Source organism: Ascaphus truei, chromosome 4 (genome assembly GCF_040206685.1).
Source record: "Ascaphus truei isolate aAscTru1 chromosome 4, aAscTru1.hap1, whole genome shotgun sequence".
In the NCBI taxonomy this organism is placed as follows: domain Eukaryota; kingdom Metazoa; phylum Chordata; class Amphibia; order Anura; family Ascaphidae; genus Ascaphus; species Ascaphus truei.
Genome location: NC_134486.1, coordinates 42,422,056 through 42,440,163, shown reverse-complemented (window position 1 = coordinate 42,440,163; position 18,108 = coordinate 42,422,056). Strand labels below are relative to the sequence as shown.

General features: G+C 42.9%; 1 protein-coding gene across 3 annotated transcripts in view; it reads left to right on the top strand.

The window, feature by feature from the left end:
• Positions 1–372: 372 nt before the first annotated feature.
• The window catches only part of CENPF (centromere protein F), a 48,247-nt gene continuing 30,511 nt past the window's right edge, over positions 373–18,108 (top strand). For 2 of the 3 annotated variants that reach the window (XM_075595624.1, XM_075595625.1), the window contains exons 1-9: positions 373–555; positions 11,540–11,742; positions 12,467–12,663; positions 13,389–13,501; positions 13,587–13,678; positions 13,916–14,207; positions 15,741–15,943; positions 17,152–17,277; positions 17,451–17,579. In XM_075595624.1, the coding sequence (XP_075451739.1) occupies positions 11,581–11,742; positions 12,467–12,663; positions 13,389–13,501; positions 13,587–13,678; positions 13,916–14,207; positions 15,741–15,943; positions 17,152–17,277; positions 17,451–17,579 (1,314 nt within the window). In that variant the 5' untranslated portion in view covers positions 373–555; positions 11,540–11,580. The remainder of the gene's footprint in view (positions 556–11,539; positions 11,743–12,466; positions 12,664–13,388; positions 13,502–13,586; positions 13,679–13,915; positions 14,208–15,740; positions 15,944–17,151; positions 17,278–17,450; positions 17,580–18,108) is intronic. The other variant, XM_075595623.1, reaches the window with a different exon arrangement.

Sequence of the window (18,108 nt, the reverse complement as noted above, 5' to 3'; positions counted from 1 at the left end):
ACACCTCCTCAAAGCTATTAAATGCGCCACGTCCTTGCGGCTCAGGCGCTCCCATTAACTAACCGACAACGGTTTAACGCCTCGCAGTCATCTTTTAAATTACCTCCTTAACGTTCGGATTCGTCACTCTCCCTACAGCCAACAACCAATCAGATAAGGCTTAGCGACTCCACTGCCCCGAACTCTCCGGCAACCAATAGTGTACAGCCTTACAATTCCTTCAACCCGGTTTGAACTGAAGCCACGCCCCCTGCAGCCTGCCTTTTCGTGTGTGTTTTTTTTTTTTTTAACTTCTGCCTGCTTTTTCGTGGAGGGCTCGCGGCTCGGGGGGCGTGTTCAAGCACTCACTCTTCCAATCGCGGGAGGCGAGGCAGGAGCTTCCCAGCCAATCGCGGGGGCGCTTGCATCTCTGTGCTGCGGCCGCACTTGGGCGCTCTGTGTGGCGGGCGGCGCGCGGATTTTGAACAGTGGTGTGTGAGACAATGAGATCGCCGTGCGACAAATTAACAGATGAATGAGTTAATATTAAGCGGCCGCTGTTAGGATTTCCTACAGGTAGGTCAGGGTGGTGTGGTGTGTTCCGTGCTGTGTTGTTAAAGAGGAAGAACTTGGGACGTGTGTGTGTGTGTGTGTGTGTGTGTGTGTGTGTGTGTGTGTGTGTGTGTGTGTGTGTGTGTGTGTGTGTGTGTGTGTGTGTGTGTGTGTGTGTGTGTTCGCGTTCGCGTGTTTACTTTTAATGGGAACGGAAAGTTAAGCTTTAAAACAGACCCGTTGGTGGTTTTACCCCTTAGCATAGCTGGGCCCAGCTGGCAGTGAAGGGGTTAAGGTAGGCGCCCCCCCCCCCCCCGGGAAGGGGTTTAGGTAGGAGCCCCGGAGCCCCCCCCCCACGGGAAGGGGTTAAGGTAGGCGCCCCCCCCCCCCGGGAAGGGGTTAAGGCAGGCGCCCCCCCCCCCCGGGAAGGGGTTAAGGTAGGCGCCCCCCCCCGGGAAGGGGTTAAGGTAGGCGCCCCGCCCCCCGGGAAGGGGTTAAGGTAGGAGCCCCCCCCCCCCACGGGAAGGGGTTAAGGTAGGCGCCCCCCCCCCCCCCCGGGAAGGGGTTAAGGTAGGCGCCCCCCCCGGGAAGGGGTTAATGTAGGAGGTTGGAGCTTCCTCCCCCCCCCCCCCGGAAGGAGTAGTATTTCTGTGGGTGGGTTTCAGACACAAGATAAAAAGGCCAAGCTAGATAACGTTGCTACACATGCAGATCTGGTTTGTTTTTGTGGGGTGCTTGGGATTACAGGGGCAAGTTATTTTTCAGACTGCATTACCCTGCTCTCACATCTATCTCTACCTCTGCATAATCCCACTTCTTCCCCAACGCCAGCTAAATTAATTTGAATTAACAGCTATCAGAAACACACCAACCTTCTCATCCCCCTGTACCTTATGTTTCCACTTGCCCTTCCTTTATATATTATTAGCTCCTTGGGACAGGGCTCCCCTTACCTACTGTAATAATGTTAATGTTTGTTGCTTATAATTTTTTTTTGTTCTCCATCCCTATTGTACTGCGCTGCGGAATATGTTGGCGTGTTGGAAATAGATGATAAAGTATGGTGGGGCTGTGAAAACCACGCACTACTACTCTCTCTGTTTTTGATTGTTAAAGCTGCAGACCAAGCAATATCCTACATGTGTTTTTAATAAATCAGTTCTTTACTCAGAAAATACTTGCAACTTTTTTTTAATTTATTTTTTACGGTGAATGATATTTTTTAATGTATTATCATGTAACAAACCTTTTTTGTTTCTCTAGCAACCATTCACAAAGTCACATCCCCTTCCTCTTCTGAAACAGGCTCTGGCACACCCCTTTTTGAACTCTGTCTTCTCTCTAGCAGTGCACCAATTGTATCTAGTGACTACCTGGTCACATGATCTTCCCCACAGAACTTTGCATCTTTGGCCCACTAATGCTGCACTGACAGCCATTTAGTGGCGACAATTTAGCTAATTACTTATTGTATTGATGCACATATTAAAGGGGGGGGGGGGGGAACAAACGGCAGCTTGGACTCCAGCTTTAATTGAAGAACTGTAATGTACACGCATCCACTCATTTTACTTACTAAATAAAGTAGTCACACCTCATGCTGTGTATTTATTTTCTCCGTGCTTCAAATGCAGTTTATTTTGTGCAACATCCTCTTTGTAATTACCTTCCTTGTTTTCACATGTATCTTCTCCGTTGCAGCTTCAGGTAATGTGAAGCGCGGGTGGATTCACTTTATCTATTAGCAATATGTAATTCATTTTGTCTTTGTTTTATAGTCTTTAGCCTGTCGCTCCAACAACACCTCAATTAAGAAAAGTGATCCTATATCAAAACATGACAATGTCTGTATTAGACATAGATGCTGATTAAAAGGCACAATGTTTTGGGGATTACCTACCTCTTCCTCAGGTCTCAATGTGTTTAATGAAAAAATGATCATGTTTTGATTCAGGATTCCTCTGAATGCGGTGACTGATGGTTGTGGGGTACACTTTTTTTCTTTGTACATTACGTTCTGCAAGATGAAATACGCATAGCTGCTATACTACTAAAAGTTTCATCCACCTTGCTCAAAACGGTTATCACTAACCTTTGTTTCCTTGGGGCAAGGAACTAATCCAAATGTTTATACATTTAGAAAGAGTTACTGCATTGCACACTAGATTACTTTTCTTTTGCATGATCACTAAGGCTGAGCCAATACAGACTTCAGCTGTGCGGAGGAGCGCGGAGGCTTAGGCCCGGGCCATAGAGGGGGGGAGCCGGGCTGAACCGCGCGGACGCTGAGGCTCGTCTGCAGAAGCTGTGCGATTCCACGCACATACAGGCGAGCCAGCGTCCGCGATCGGAGGTGGGGGGAGACTGAGCGAGGCGGGGCAGCGACGTCGCTGGGCCAATCGCCCGCGACGCACTGACGGCGCCGTGACGTTGACGCAGCCCCACTCTAATTGGAGGTTTTCAGCCGACAGCGCGCTGAAAAACAGCTTGGCGCTCGTCTGAAAACTCCAAAGCCTCCGAACGCCTGCGGACGCTCGCGCGAGCCCCCTCTCAAGGCATCCTCATTGAGGATGCAGGGGCTCAGCGCTGAGTGTCCGCACGCCTCAGCACGGCCTGTCCTTGTCTGGATTCGGCTTTAGGGAAAGCGCGTGCTTTCCCTGGCCTTAGTTCGCGCGCCGTCGGGTGGGGGGGGGGGGCAGTGACGTCCCTGAGCTGTTTCGCCACTTCCACACGCGAGCCCCTGCTAAAGCCACTCTCTTTGCGGCTGCAGGGGCTCACTGACAAGCGTCAGCGCGGATAAGCGCTGATCATGGACTCAGCCTTACTCTTGTCCCGCCTTGACTACTGCAACCATCTCTAGTTGGCAGGTCCTTGTATGCCTGTCCAAACTCCAATCCAGCCAAACTGCTGCTTCCAGACTCCTACCTCATTCACCGCTTCACAAATCCATACATTGGCTTCCCATATCCCCTAGATTCGCATTTAAAACACTATCTCTGACTTACAAAGCTCTCAACAACGCTGCCCCCCTTACATCTCAGCCCTCAAACCTAAACGTCCCCTATATTCTGCCCATGACATCCGCATTTCCTCCTTATTAGGCCCGTAATATAGTGGGCGCGCTTGCTGCGCCGTGCGCACGCGGCACTTATAGTTGGCTGTGGTTAGCCAGCCATTGTATGCTAGGGCCGCGAGCGCACGGCAGTGCCGGCTGACGGGGGAAGATTCAGAAAAGTATGTATTCGTGCTGCTACCGGCTCTGTAATGTATATATATGTGTGTGTGTGTGTGTGTGTGTGTGTATATATATATTTTTTTATTAACGTGTCACAAAAATAATTTTTATTCATACTGTACAACATGTCGTTTTAAAAAAAAAAAAATATTTAATTATTAACACACACACACACACACACACACACACACACACACACCCTTCCAAGACTGTCGCTAACAGCAGCACGGACCTCTACACACAAAAAGTGCGGCACAGGCGCGCGTCCACTATATTACGAGGCTCATCTCCTCTCACAAGACTTCTCCCATATTGCCCCTCTCTGGGATTCCCTACCACGTACCATCAGACTCTCTCCAAGCTTTAAGACATTTGGAAACTTCCTGAAAACTCACCTTTTCAAGGAAGCGTATCTGGCATACTTCTAACATCAGACTCCTCCTCCCTCTCTCCGACCCCTTTGGGACCAGCTGTGCGGCTGGATCAATCTCCATGCTATGTAACAGCCCCACTCTCAAACCTTAGGCTAAGTCCCCAGTGCTGGCGGCACTCGGTACCTGCATCAGCGTGACCTGATGGACTCTGGGCAACTTGCGATGTGGAGGTGTGGCAGGGGCGTGGCCATTGTCATGCGGCTGGTTCCCCCTCATTGGCTGAACCGCCGAATCTTGTCTTTTGGAAAAGGCTGTCGCGCATCGCGCCTTGTGTGCCCACATGCCGACTAGGGCCTGCCCCATAGAGGGCTGTACCTTGTGTGCGGTGTGCACACGAAGCCTAAAAGCTGCAGTTCAAGCTGCTGTTTAAAAAAAAAATATATATTATTTTTACATTCAATATGTGCATCAATACAATCTGCACACTGACAAGTGATTAGCTAAGTTGCAGATCGATCCGTTCTCCTGTAATCGATCGCTTTGCTCAGGGCTATTTAATTCAGTTATTGCTGCAAAACAGTACCCGCGATGCAAAGTTCTGTATGGAAGATCATATTACCAGGCAGTTACTAGATACAATTGGTGCACTGCTAGAGAGAGGACGGGGCTCGAGCCTGAGCCTGTCTCAGAAGAGGAAGGGGGTGTGACTTTGTAAATGGTTTCTGTAGAAACAAACATGCTTGCTACATTAGAATATATTACAATTTTCTTTAAAAACTGTTTAAAAAAATGCTACAGGTATTTTCTCATAGTACAGAACTGATTTTATATAAAAAAAAAACAGATGCAGGATATTGCTAGAATTGCAGCTTTAATGGGATCAGCTGTCTGGCTTGACCGTACTCCAACCTGAGGTATACTCCATCACGCAATGAGCAGCTACATTAACTTTTGTTTTTACACTGTTCCTCATTCCCTCTAGATTGTAAGCTCTCACGAGCAGGGACCGCTTTGTATCTGTGCGTGTTTGTCCTTATTTGTATGTAACTTTGCTTATGTAATTGGCAAATCTCTCTACCCCCATTGTAGTGTGCTGCAGAATATGTTGCCCCTTTACAAATAAACGATAATAATGGCAGATGTAATAAAATACAGAGGTCCGGAGACAAATGTTATTGATCATACCGTATACAGAAATGTAACTATAATATAAGAAGTTCAAGACATTTGAAAAGATCTCTTACAAAGAAGCAGTATATTCAAGGGCTAAAACCGGCGGATGTACATAGCATACGAGGAGTAATACAAGCAGTGCCAGTGTATCTGTATTGTCAGTTTTATTATAGCTATGCCTCATTCGAAGTCATAGAAGTTGTGAGGATTTTTAATAACGGCTCTATACGGAGCATCCGAGCCTAAAGCCAGGTTCTGCATAAAACACAACATCTATCATCACAGTGTGTGAAGTAAGTTAATTAATTCTCAACACTGTAAAACTACGAAGAGACTGAATTGAATTATCACAGGAGCTATACAATCATATCATCTATTAATATCATATCTCTATCATTTCAAATCATACATCCAGGATCTTTCAATTACTCATCATATAGAAAAAAAGTGACACATCGGCTTCTAGTGTTGTAGCTTTTAGCTTGATTCCCTTTAGTTCCATACATATTTATCAATCATATACAGTACCATCATCTGAAGAAAATCATTTAAAAGCAAAATACAGCTTGGCAAAAATACAGTCAGGCAAATTCACTTGGAAAGCAGGATATGCAAAAAAAAAAGAAGAAATGTGACCGCTACAGGAGTCACCTATCCTAGAATATATATCGATGGTCAGTGGTTCACCTCGCATCTGTAGGCCTCCAGTGTTAGTGGTCCATCCACACGACAACTGTACTCCGGACCTTTCTGTGTGTCAACCAACATGCATTTTGTCTGGGTGGAACGGCTTCTTAGTAGTTATGGTATTGAGAATTCATTAACTTCCTTCACACACTGTGATGATAGATAATAATAACTTTTATATAATGCTTTTCTCCCAATGGGACTTAAAGCACTTCACAGTTACAAAAAGGGAAAAAGAAGAAAACATTTAAGGTTTTAACGAGACCAAAATCAAGGAAAGATATACAGGATGGGATGGTACTGTAGCTAATAAATGCTGAACAGGTTGTGGTTCATTCATTAAATGCCTGGGTAAACAGGTGAGTCTTGAGCCTATTTTTTATAGATTTCCAGAGAGGGGCCTCTTGAACTATATGAGACAGAACAGAGGTTTGTGAGGCTATGCACCGGCTAAGGGGAAAAAAGTGCGGCTGGACTGCTCTTGAACTGTATGAGGCAAATTTGTTCCTGAGAGTGGGAGCAGGGTGGCTAAAAGCTCGGGTCCCCAAATAAGTTGAGGATATTCTTGGAACTGTCAGGAGTATATATCTGCAGATCGAAGTGAGCGAATGTGTGTGAAGGGAATTAGAAGCCCTTTCGGATAGCTGGGGCGCTGGTCATGGCCTTTGAATGTCAACAAGCCAATCTTGAAATAAATTCGCCATTTTGTAGGCATCCAGTGCAGAGAACTGGTGTCATGTGGCAAGAACGGATCTGGTTTAACAGCCTGGCCGCAGCATTCTGCACCAGCTGCAGGTGGTGTAGCACTTTTTCCGGAAGACCCAGGTAGAGTGCATTGCAGTAGTCCAGGCATGAGGACACAAAGGCATGGACAAGCACTGTAAGATCCTTAGGGATGATCAAGTGCTTAATCCTGGCTATGTTCTTTAGGTGGAAGAATTAAGATTTTATCACTGCCGACACCTGATGTTTAAGGACCAAGTCACAGTCAAGGGCAGCTCACACTGACAGATTTTAGCAGCTGGGAGCCACCAAGCTTAAGTCTAGTGTGTTGACCTAGCTGCAGTCTTTTTGTCTTCCGACGGTGATCATCCACCAAGAGCACTTTTGTCTTATCAGGAATCAACCTCAACTAACTGGCACTTATCCACTCTAGGTGCTCTGGTAACATTGATTGAAGACTGGTAATGGGTCCTTTAGTGCATGGTGCAAAGGACACCCTACTTGTCATCTGCATAGCAGTGATAACCCAGGCCATGTCATCTGATTATGTCACCTAGTGGAAGCATGTACACTGAACAACAAAGGTGATAGGATAGAACCCTGTGTCACTCCACATGATATGGGCATTGGTGCAGAGGAATACACACCTGAAGATACTCTCTGTGACCTGCCTGTGAGAGAAGATCTGAACCAGCTGAAAATGTGCCACCCAGTCCACAGAAATTTTTAGGGCGCTCCATTAAGATCCCATGGTTCACAGTATCATATGCTGCAGAGAGGTCAAGTAGTACTAAGATTGAACAATCACCACTGTTTCACGCCATCAGGAGATCATTTAGCACATGACCCATACTTGGTTCTGTACTATGCCATCTTCTGAATCCTGACTGGATTGGGTCATAAATTTCATGGCTTGATAAACGACTTTCCATTTGAGTTGCCACCACTTTCTCATTGACCTTCCCTGGGAAAGGAAGGTTTGATACATGCCTGTAATTAACCTTGCCAACCGGGTCTAAGGTTTTTTTTTTTTTTTTTTAAGAAGAGGTCTGATGACTGCTTCCTTCAGCGGTCTGGAAAGATGTCTGCAAAGAGCACAGGATTATTTTGGCAAACACTGGGCCAGTTACATCAACACGGCCTAACAGAAGGTGTGTTGGGACTGGATCCAAATCCACAGATAGTGGGACTCAAGCCCTGAATTGTTTGCACAAGGTCGTCTACATCCAGAGTGTCTAATCTAGTCTATAAAGCCAGAGAACCAGATTTTTCATGCCTGCAACCCTGTCACTTATTAGGTAGCACAGTGGACCCCAGACTGGATGGAGGTTACGTTATCAGAAGAAGAGAGCACAATCATCTCAACGGGACAGTGAAAAGGCTTCACCAGACTGCAGGCATTCTGGTTTGCAGAGCCTCTCTATGGGGTGGAAAAGCTGAGCTGGTCTATTGTCCTCTGCCATGATCTCATGCAACAGGAACTCTTACTTCTTACTAGTAATTGTAGACTGGTATTTCGTGATGTGGGTAATCGGTTTCAGCTTGTCCTCAACCATGCAAGACTTCCGTCAGCGCCGTTTAACCCTGTGATCCTTCTTTAATTCCCTAATAGAACTGTCAAACCAAGGTGGTAAGCGAACAGGAGCAATAGTATCCATTGCGGCCTCCAAATCTCTATTGTAGTAATGGACACGAGCACAAGGATTAAATATGTCGGAGAAATCCAGGTTTGCCATCAGGTCGTGGGGTGTCACACTCCTCAATGGTCGATACCTGATCACGTCTACAGGAAATGACCTATTTTTTGGGGGGGGCGGGACTGTGATTTGAGAACAAAATGGAGTTGTGGTCTGACCAGACAACTGCGTCTATTGTTATTTATTTATTTTTTTATTTATAAAAATGTTTAACCAGTAAGTAATACATTGAGTTACCTCTCGTTTACAAGTATGTCCTGGGCACAGAGTTATATAAAAAAAACATGGTTACATTAAAAGAACAGGGTTATACAGTCAAATCACGGACAGATAGAGTTGGAAAACTGGGTACAGGGGATAAAGGAATTTGTGAGTGTTAGGTTAGAGATTTCTAAACCAGTCTGGAAAACAAGATAAAGTGTGTGTCGACTTCTATGGGTAGAAGAGCAAACAAGTTGTGTGAAGCCTGGAGTATTTATTGTGTGGAGAAGGTTTTGACCAAATTGAGAGAGTTTATGATCGATCCAGGCATTGAAATCACCCAGATAACCCATCTGGGTTGCTCCAGGACTAAGCCAGCAACAAGGTCTGCAATGTAGAAATACCTTTTCATCTCCAGGAGGGCAGTAGATGACAAGGACTCTTCACCTCACACCCGGAACACTCTGTGCATCAATGCACTCAAATGATTGAGTTAGTCTCACTGAGAGGGCCCTAAATGTCAAGGAGGTTTTAAAACAGATTGCCACACCTCCTCCCCTATGCTCCTGTCTTGAGCAATGTATTACAGAATAATTTGTTGGGAGAGCAGCTTCTAAAATGGTGGCTGCGTTTTAATCTTGGCAAGTCTCTGTGATACATGTTAGGTCTGATGGTTGAATAAGGTCAGCTGTAACAGCTGTCTTATTCCTAATAGATCTGGCATTACATAAGACAGTTCTAATAGAACACACCGGCGGAGGGGCATGAGATATTGTTTTGTCCATTCAGTTTCGAATCTCTGGGGATGGGAGTCAAGCACCAAGGACCCCTAATTCTGTTCCTCTGTACCCTATACCGTAAATTGAACGCCACTTTGATCTATCTCCTCTGGCAGTGTGGGTGAGCAGGAGGGTAAGTGAGTTAGGAAGGTATGGGAGAGTTTGTTTGTTGTATGTTTGCCCACCACGGCAGCCCCTGTGGGTTTTTTTATTTTTTAATACCTAGGGATTGACGGACGTAATCCAGGGATAATTCAATAGGAACTGCAGCACGAAAAGGGTAGACTGACAGGAGACTAGAGGTGTAGGAATATATCAGTTCAGCAGCAGCAATAGGATCTCTAAGGTTGCTTTGCTGTGATGGACAGATGATATATAAAAGGCTTTTGCTGTGTCCAGTTTGTTCAGAATATCATAGTTATCCAAGGCAGAGTGAGCTGTGTATGTTGTTATATGACAATGCTCCACATCAGAGCAGGCTTGAGTGAGGTGTGAAAGTTATTTCAAGTGGAGACTCCTCAAGCTCCCATGTGTACAGACAGCATGGTTTGTAGAACAATAGCACTTTTCTTGTGATTTGTAGAATTTTGCCGGAGTGCTGCGTTTTGGAAAGTTTCTTTATCCCAGTTGGATAACATGTAAAAATGCAGTGAAAGGAGGGTTATTTGCTGGATAAGGAGGAAAGCCGGATGGTGTTTCTGGGCATGTGGAGTGTAGATCTTGAAATGATTATAGTTTTCACAGTACCTTGATTTTGTGGACTTCACTGCAGAGAATTTGCAGCCATGGAGGGTTCTTCTTTGAAGATGGAGGGAGAAGTTGAATCCGATGCGAATCTCGGTGCAGAGAGCCAATTTTGGGATTTTGCATACACGAAGGTGTCAAGTTGTTGGTGAACATAAATCCTTATTTAGGGTGTATTTGTAATTAATTGGAATGTTAATTAAGTTGTTTTTATAGAGCAGATCAAGAGCAAGTAAAAGGTTGGGCAGCCATCTTGGGCGCGCTCAGTACATATATATCCGTACATAGATGCCGTGTTTTATGCAGAATTTGGCTTTAAGCTCCGATGCTCTGTATAAAGCTGTTATTAAAGATCTTCACAACTTCTATGACTACATGAGAGGTGTTTGTAATTGATAGCCACTTAAGCTTTGCAATGTATACATAATGAGAGGTTAACTGACTATACCTTTCAGCTAAGACAAACTGGAATCGAATGAGCTATAGCTATATTAAAAGTAACAATACAGATAACCTCTCACTGCTTGTATTACTCCTTGTATGCTATGTACATCTACTGGTTTTAGGCCTTGAATATAGTGCTTCATTTATAAGAGATCTTTAATAAAATATTTTGAATTTCTTATATTACATATCTTTAATACATGTCCATTTCTGTATGCACTATGATCAATAGCCTATGTCTCCGGACCTCTGAATTTCATTATATCTGCCATTTATAAGTGATTATGTAAAAGAAAAGTATTCAAGAGTGCAATGAAGAATCTCTTTGGGAGGAGGAGGAGTGAGTCAGTGAGTAAAGACACTGACTCTAAAATAATGACACTTGGGGGAACCTGGTTCAATTCCCGGTGTCTGATCCTTGTGACCTTGAGCAAGTCACTTTATCTCCCTGTGCCTCAGGCACCAAAAACATAGATTGTTAGCTCATCTGAGCAGGGACTGTCTATAAAAATGCCTATGTGCTGCGTATCGCGCAATATACTGTAATAGTGAAGCGTTTTGAGTGCCATTGAGAGAAAAGCTCTATATGAAATAATGTTATTATTATTTGTCTCTTTCTACTATATAACAGTTATTGTATGTTCCCAACTGTTAACCCAGACGTAATTTTGGTTGTGGGAAGTAATATTGTTGTATCCTAGATTGCCACAAATTTAGAATTGCCCACAAAAAAGGTAATCCCTAGTTTCTGATCAAAAACAAACTTGAGATGCAGTTTCTGTCCCACGTACGACCTGGTTGAGTCAATGGGAGTGAGACAATTTAATTTTTTTTACCTTCAATATTAATGACCGCATAAGAAGCAGCGCTATCTGTTTAATTGTTCTAAAATGCATTTTCTTGTGCGTGTAATACATATTCTAATGTAATATTTGTATTTTTAAATTTCAGATTTTTTTTTTGGGAAGGGGTCTAGTAGAAACAGCAGCAACATGAGCTGGGTTGTGGATGAGTGGAAGGAGGGGCTTCCCACAAAATCCCTTCAGAAAATTCAGGAGCTGGAAAGCCAGTTGGACAAACTGAAAAAAGAACGGCAGCAAAGACAGTTCCAGCTGGAGTCTCTGGAGGCAGCTTTCCAAAAGCAAAAACAAAAGGTAATATTCTGATTAAAGCTGCAGTTCAGTCAATATCCTGCATGCGTGTTTTTTTTAATAAATCAGTTCTGTAGTAAGAAAAAATACTTTTAGCATTTTCTGTTTTAAAAAAAACACATTTGAAAGACCAATTTTCTTGTATTCTATTTTAACAACCATTTGCTAAGGCACTGCCCCTTCATGTCCTGTCACAAGCTCTGGCACACCCCTTTGTCAGCCCTGCCCTCCCTCTAGCACATGTCAGTGCAGGAGTGCTCATGAATATTCATGAGCTTCCACTGCCAGTCAAGCAGATTATAAACAAATCCCAGCTTTTAATATGTCACCAAATTTCGACCTATCAATACATGGAAAACGAATTGACCTGCAGCTATACAGTTCTTTAGCTAATTAGAGATTGCACACATAAAACTATTGAAGTAAAAAAATAAATGTAAAAAAAAAAAAAAGACTGAACTGCAGCTTTAATGTGGATCAGTGGTTAAAAAGTGGGAGGTGCTTTTTCACACCTAGAATGTTGTCCTTTTGTCTTTCCACACCAAGAATGCTCTGAAAACGGCCAACGCCTTTGTTCAGAACTGCATGGGATTGGTTGAAGAGTTAGCACCGCATCGAGCTTCAATTCCCCCTTACAAGAGCTTAGTGAATCTCCATCCCCTTTATGAGAATGAAAAAGTCACATTTGCTTTTAATGTTTTTTCTTTATTGTTAATGTGTTGAACAGGTGGAAAGTGAAAAAAGTGAAGCCACAGCACTAAAAAGAGAGAACCAGAGTTTGTTGGAATTATGTGGCAGCCATGAGAAAATAAAGCAAAAGCTTACCCATGATCACCAGGTGAAGGAATCGCAGGTGAACTTCCTTGAAGGGCAGCTGATTTCAAGCAAGAAGCAAATTGAAAAGTTAGAGCAAGAACTGAAAAGGTTAATAAATTCATTATTTGATTATAAAACAACTAAATCTATATTTTTTTTTTCTTAAAAAAAAAAACAAACAAACTACTAAATACCAACATAAAGCCCCTTAATTGACAGATGCAAAACGAAGCAGCAAAGGTTTTAACTTATTAAATATTAGCTAAAGTGCCCAGCTTCGGGCAATGGTTTGCAATACTCTGGAGTCATCTTTTCCGTTGCAGACTTGAAACCCCAAATTGTACTTACATTACACCCCTCCATCTCTTACATCCCTACGTCTCCCCCCTCCCTCTCCTTGGCGGAGGTGTCGCACTCTGAGGATTGAGTTTATTTAAAGGGTTAGTGCATGCAATAAATATAAACAACCCCCTAGTGCACACACTTGGGGTCCCCTTAAAAAAGAACCCCCAGGTGAACACCCATAGGGCCCCATTAGTATACATGCACAGTTGCAGGTCTCTAGGTTTCATGGTCTTGGAGCTATGGCTCTGACAGACACACATTCAGGCTCTTATTATTATAAGTGCCGCTGCCAGTGGGTTAGTGTGGTGGTAGGAGGGACTGACCCTTTAATAACGTGGCAATGCAATTAGAAATATTAGCTGCATCTGTTTTTCCTCATCTAGGTATTCGCTCTTAACAAAGGCACCATGTGTTTCTTGTTGTTGTTATTTTGTATTTTGAGATGTGCTGTTGAGCTCTTCACAGGTTTCTTTTTCCTCTTCATTCAGGTATAAAAATGACTTGGAGAAAAGCCAGCAATCTTTTAATGCCGGGGACACGTCTTTGTGTGCAACGCCACAGAAGAGCTTTATTGCTCCTTATACCCCTACTAAATACAATGGTAGCTAATGTTCTTCTTTTATACGTTCTGGTATAATTTGACGTTTATAACTTGCTTTATGTGAACAAATGTGCATTCTTTTTAGATTCCAAATATGAGGAATTACAAGACAAGTACAATAAAGAAGTTGAAGAAAGGAAAAGGTTAGAAGCTGAACTGAAAATGCTGCAATTTAAAGTAAGTTACATTTATTTTTTGTATAAAGCAGCTATATATAATATAAGAAGCAGAGGGTCTGCTACAGACATCCTTCATCAAGGGTTTGAGATGGGTTTGTTCTAATGTGTATTTTTGTGTACAGTACTGACCGTTTGCCTTTATAATATGCAGATCGTTTTAGTCAATGGTAATGTGACCATTTCTTTATTACTTTGTTAGTTCTACTCGACAAACTGTTTGTATTTCCTACTATAGAAAGTAAACCAGCCTCCTCAGCCCCCCTCCCAAAGTACTCTGAACCATCGGGACATTGCACGTCATCAGTGCTCATCCTCTGTATTTTCATGGCAACAAGAACAAACGTCAAGTCGCTCTTCATCTAGGAGCCATGACACAAGTCTTAAGAGAAGTTTTGCATCAACTCAGTGTCCCTGGGAACAGGAGGTGACGCCATGCAAAAAAGGCTTTCAAACTGAGAATTCCAGCAATAGCCTCGGTGACTCCACAAACACGCAAGCTAATGAACAGTTAAGAGTCCAGAATCAAGGTAAATATTAGCCATTTTGTCGGGCGGCAGCCAGGAACTCAATTTGCACGACTATAAAGGAAAATGCTTACAAGCTATTATTCTGTTGGTATTTAACCCAGGTAGGCTGCATGCCATACATTGCATACTCCCAGACAGCTGCTTCGTGGACTTAAATGCAAAATCGTTTAAGTTTTTTTGTTTTTTTATCAACACAGTCCTGGGCGTCTTGTTCAGATCCAAGCCCTTGGCAGTCCTGTTGGGCAGGCCTTTCTCAGACTTGCATGGTCCCATGGCCAAATTGTTAGGATAAGGCCAGAACCCCTCAGATCTGTGTATGGTTAAAAACAGAATTTGTCACGTTATGATGATGGAAAAAAATCACATGAGATTTCTATGAGAAAACGGGCGAGTTTGCTGGTATTTGGACCCCGTGGTTGGAAGTGGAGGTGTTGGGAAATCCCAATATGGTGACGGCTCTACTCGAGACAGGACGCTGGATGGCCGTGTCAGAATTAAGGAAGATGTGGGCTATATTAACCCCTAAGCATAGTCGTGCTCCGATGATAGAGACCGGTCCCAGTCTGTCATCCTTTTTTTTTTTTTTTTCCTTCTTTAAAAAAAATAAAAATAAAAAAAAAATATATATATATATATATATATATATATATATATATATATACACACACACACTGCAGGGTCATAACCTATATTGGTTTCATGAGCGCTTTTGGCTTGCCAGGTCGGTCTAGGATATTTGATCGTGGCCAAATGGCCGCCGGCGCTTCATCAACACTCTCCTCCGCCGACCACATTGCTGCCGACCGGTAAGGTAAGTAAAACCCCTAGACTTAAACCCCTCAACCTAAAACCCCCTACCATAAGCCCTTACCCTAAAAAGCTTTACATTAACCCCCTACCCTAAACAACAATAAAACTTACCATCAAAGCGGCCGACAGCAGAGGTTCCAGCGGCGAATTGGGTGTGGTGGAGGTTCCATCTGCGGCAAAGTGGCCATGATAAAATACACCATTCCGTGCCAGGCACCGCGCAATAGGGTGCTCATTCCTTCAAGCGGTATATGGTTTCAATTCAACTAAACCCGATCCTGGGGTTGAACAATTCGGGTATGTATGAAGGGTAGGGCCTATGGCAACAGCCAATATGATGCATAGTGCATAGCCAGTAAAACCTACTCCCAGGCAGCCGTTTTGACCTTTTCGGTCTGTTCAGTGTAGGCTGGTTATACTATACTGGCTTTACAATCTGGCTTTGCAATCTGAAGTTGGAATAGGTTTTAACAACATGTTATATGCCTTAAAAATTATAGTGCTACATTGTTTTCTTTATGGCTCTAGGTTTCTACAAACTGAAGAAAGACTACAGAGAGACTTAATCACCAAAGTGTTAAACCATATAATCAGAGTGGCCTATCTAGCACTTCATACGCAACTGTATATTGCAACTGTTTTAGTGTATGAGCACTATTTGGCGCAAGCTTCTTTGTTATTGGGAATAACAACTGTTCTTTTCCTTTTTTTTTTTTTATTTAGAACTGCAATCCAAAATAAACGAGATGTCGATACGTTTACAAGTTCAAGAGAAAGATCTGAAAACCCAGCTTAATAAACTCCAAGATACTCAAAAGATGTTAGAAAAGATCCAAATGGAACTTGCAGAAAAAGACAAAACGGTAACCAAAAGCAGAGATGACCTGGCAAGAATGACTATGCAGTTTGACCAGTCTACTGATAAGGTGTGTGTATTACGTTTTTACTACACTTGGAAAGCATGTGTTGTTGGTTGTTTGTTTGGCAATGATTGTTTGGCAATATAGATGTCCAGTATAGTACTGTAGCAGTGCTGCTTCACAGGAATACAATATAATCAGAAGCTATGGGTGTTATTACATAAAGTACACAGGTGCCGATTGAGCACTACCACATGGAGACTTCCTTTCAAGTCCATTGGAGGTTCTGTGCAGTACTACCAGATCGGCACTATTGCACTTCATTGAATAATTGCATATGTTTCTAAATCTATGCGCATTCCAAATATTATTCTGTTCAGCACCCATATATATCTTGTCCACTGAGTCACAGGTGAAGGTCAGTGATACAGTAAAGCCACATAATATTATATCAATATATATATATACTGAACAGATAATTACTGCATTCATTATTAGTGGCCACTAAAGTTATAAATCCCTGTTTATTAATCTCCGTTGAAGGTGCTTTTCCCGTTTGATTATTTCAGTGGCTCTACGTTTGTAGGCATCTAAGTGTCACAGATACACCAGAGCCGTGGGTTTTATCCTTTCAAGGAGCGCGGGACTCTGTAAAAGTTTCTTATATCTCTGACGAACCCACAACCTGCCTATCCTACTGCTACATGTTTTTTCAGGTCCCAGTGCATTAGCCTTACTTACACTCCCCACACTTAAATACACACCAAACAAACCATTTAATATGGCAATGTATGTAAGTTGAGGAGTCTAGAAACTTTTGCATTGCTTCGCTGAACCTTTTTGTAGGCGAAGAGGTAAGATCCGTTTCCATTCAATATTTTCCCTTTGATCTCAACTTCTGTCTCTCATTTCAGTGCATCATTCCCCCCCCCCCTTTATCTTTTGTCTACAAAATGGGTTTGAATGTGTTGCGTCGTCTAAAATGATGTATGATTGAAAGATACTTTCATAAAACAAGGACTTTGTTACCTATTGGAATATAGTCCCTCTGGGGAGAATGCTTACATTTGTTTAAAGCATTTTAATAGATCTGTATTCCTGAGAAAAATCAATTCGAAAAAGATGTTGTTTACAGGTGTATGGTTTGCAAATTATTACAATCATTGAGATCTTTACCCGGTTTTATTCATTTTTATACTTTGTTGCCAACAAAAGCAATTGGATAAAACCGTAAATAAAGTAGTGAACCTAACCCAAATCTTTTGTCTTATCAGTGTGTGTTGGCTGAACAGAAATTGAAGAAAGTTTCAGAAGAGCTGAGCTGTCAAAGGCAAAATGCAGAAAGTGCTCGAATCGCTGTGGAACAGAAACTAAAGGACAGAGAGAAGGAAAACCAACAGGTAAAACGTAGGTTTGTGGCATGTAAAGCATTGACCCAGAGGTCAAATGAATATACTGGAAATGAGTTATTAGACAATGCCCTTGTTTCCTACACAGTGTCAGGTTGATGGGCACTGTGGTTTGAATGCAGTAGTTGTTTTGTGTTCCACTTGTGTTTTTGTTTTGTTCTTAGGAACTGTTGCGTCAGCAAAATGCCCTTCAGAATATGGAGCAACAGCTGAACCAAATGAAAACCAAACTTAGCCAGGAGTCGCAGCAAGCTAAAAATGACTTCAACGCACTTCAGTCAGAACTCGACAGAGTAAGATGTTTGTTAATGTGGAAATAGTGTGTGACATTCATTTTTAGTATCTGCATTTACTTTAAAGGTGCCCCCCTTCCCCTTTTTAATATAAAAGGTAAGGAGCAGGACCGTGTTAATTTCAGCTCGGGTGATGTCCTGCTTCCCGTGATAGGTACTCAGAAAGGTGCCACTAGTTCTTTAATGCCCATTTCACACAGGCCAATGGGAAGCCGCAAAGTCTATCCCGCTTAACACGGGCTATTTAAACGACAATTTGTTTCCCCTGGAGGAATGTTATTGGTAGCACCTTCCCCTGTAAGTATCTCCGGAACATGGGTTTAGTTTTTTTTTAAGGAAAGGTGCATGCTGCCCGCCCAGCTGCAAATCCCCAATGTTTAACCTTCCTTCTAGTATGTAATAACGTTATACTTTAATATTTATGGAATGCACGTACAGTAATCTCAACCAGAACAGAGATTTCATATTTGAGGTGAATTTAAATGACCAATATCGAATGTATTGGTGTTCCGCTGACATGGGAATTAGT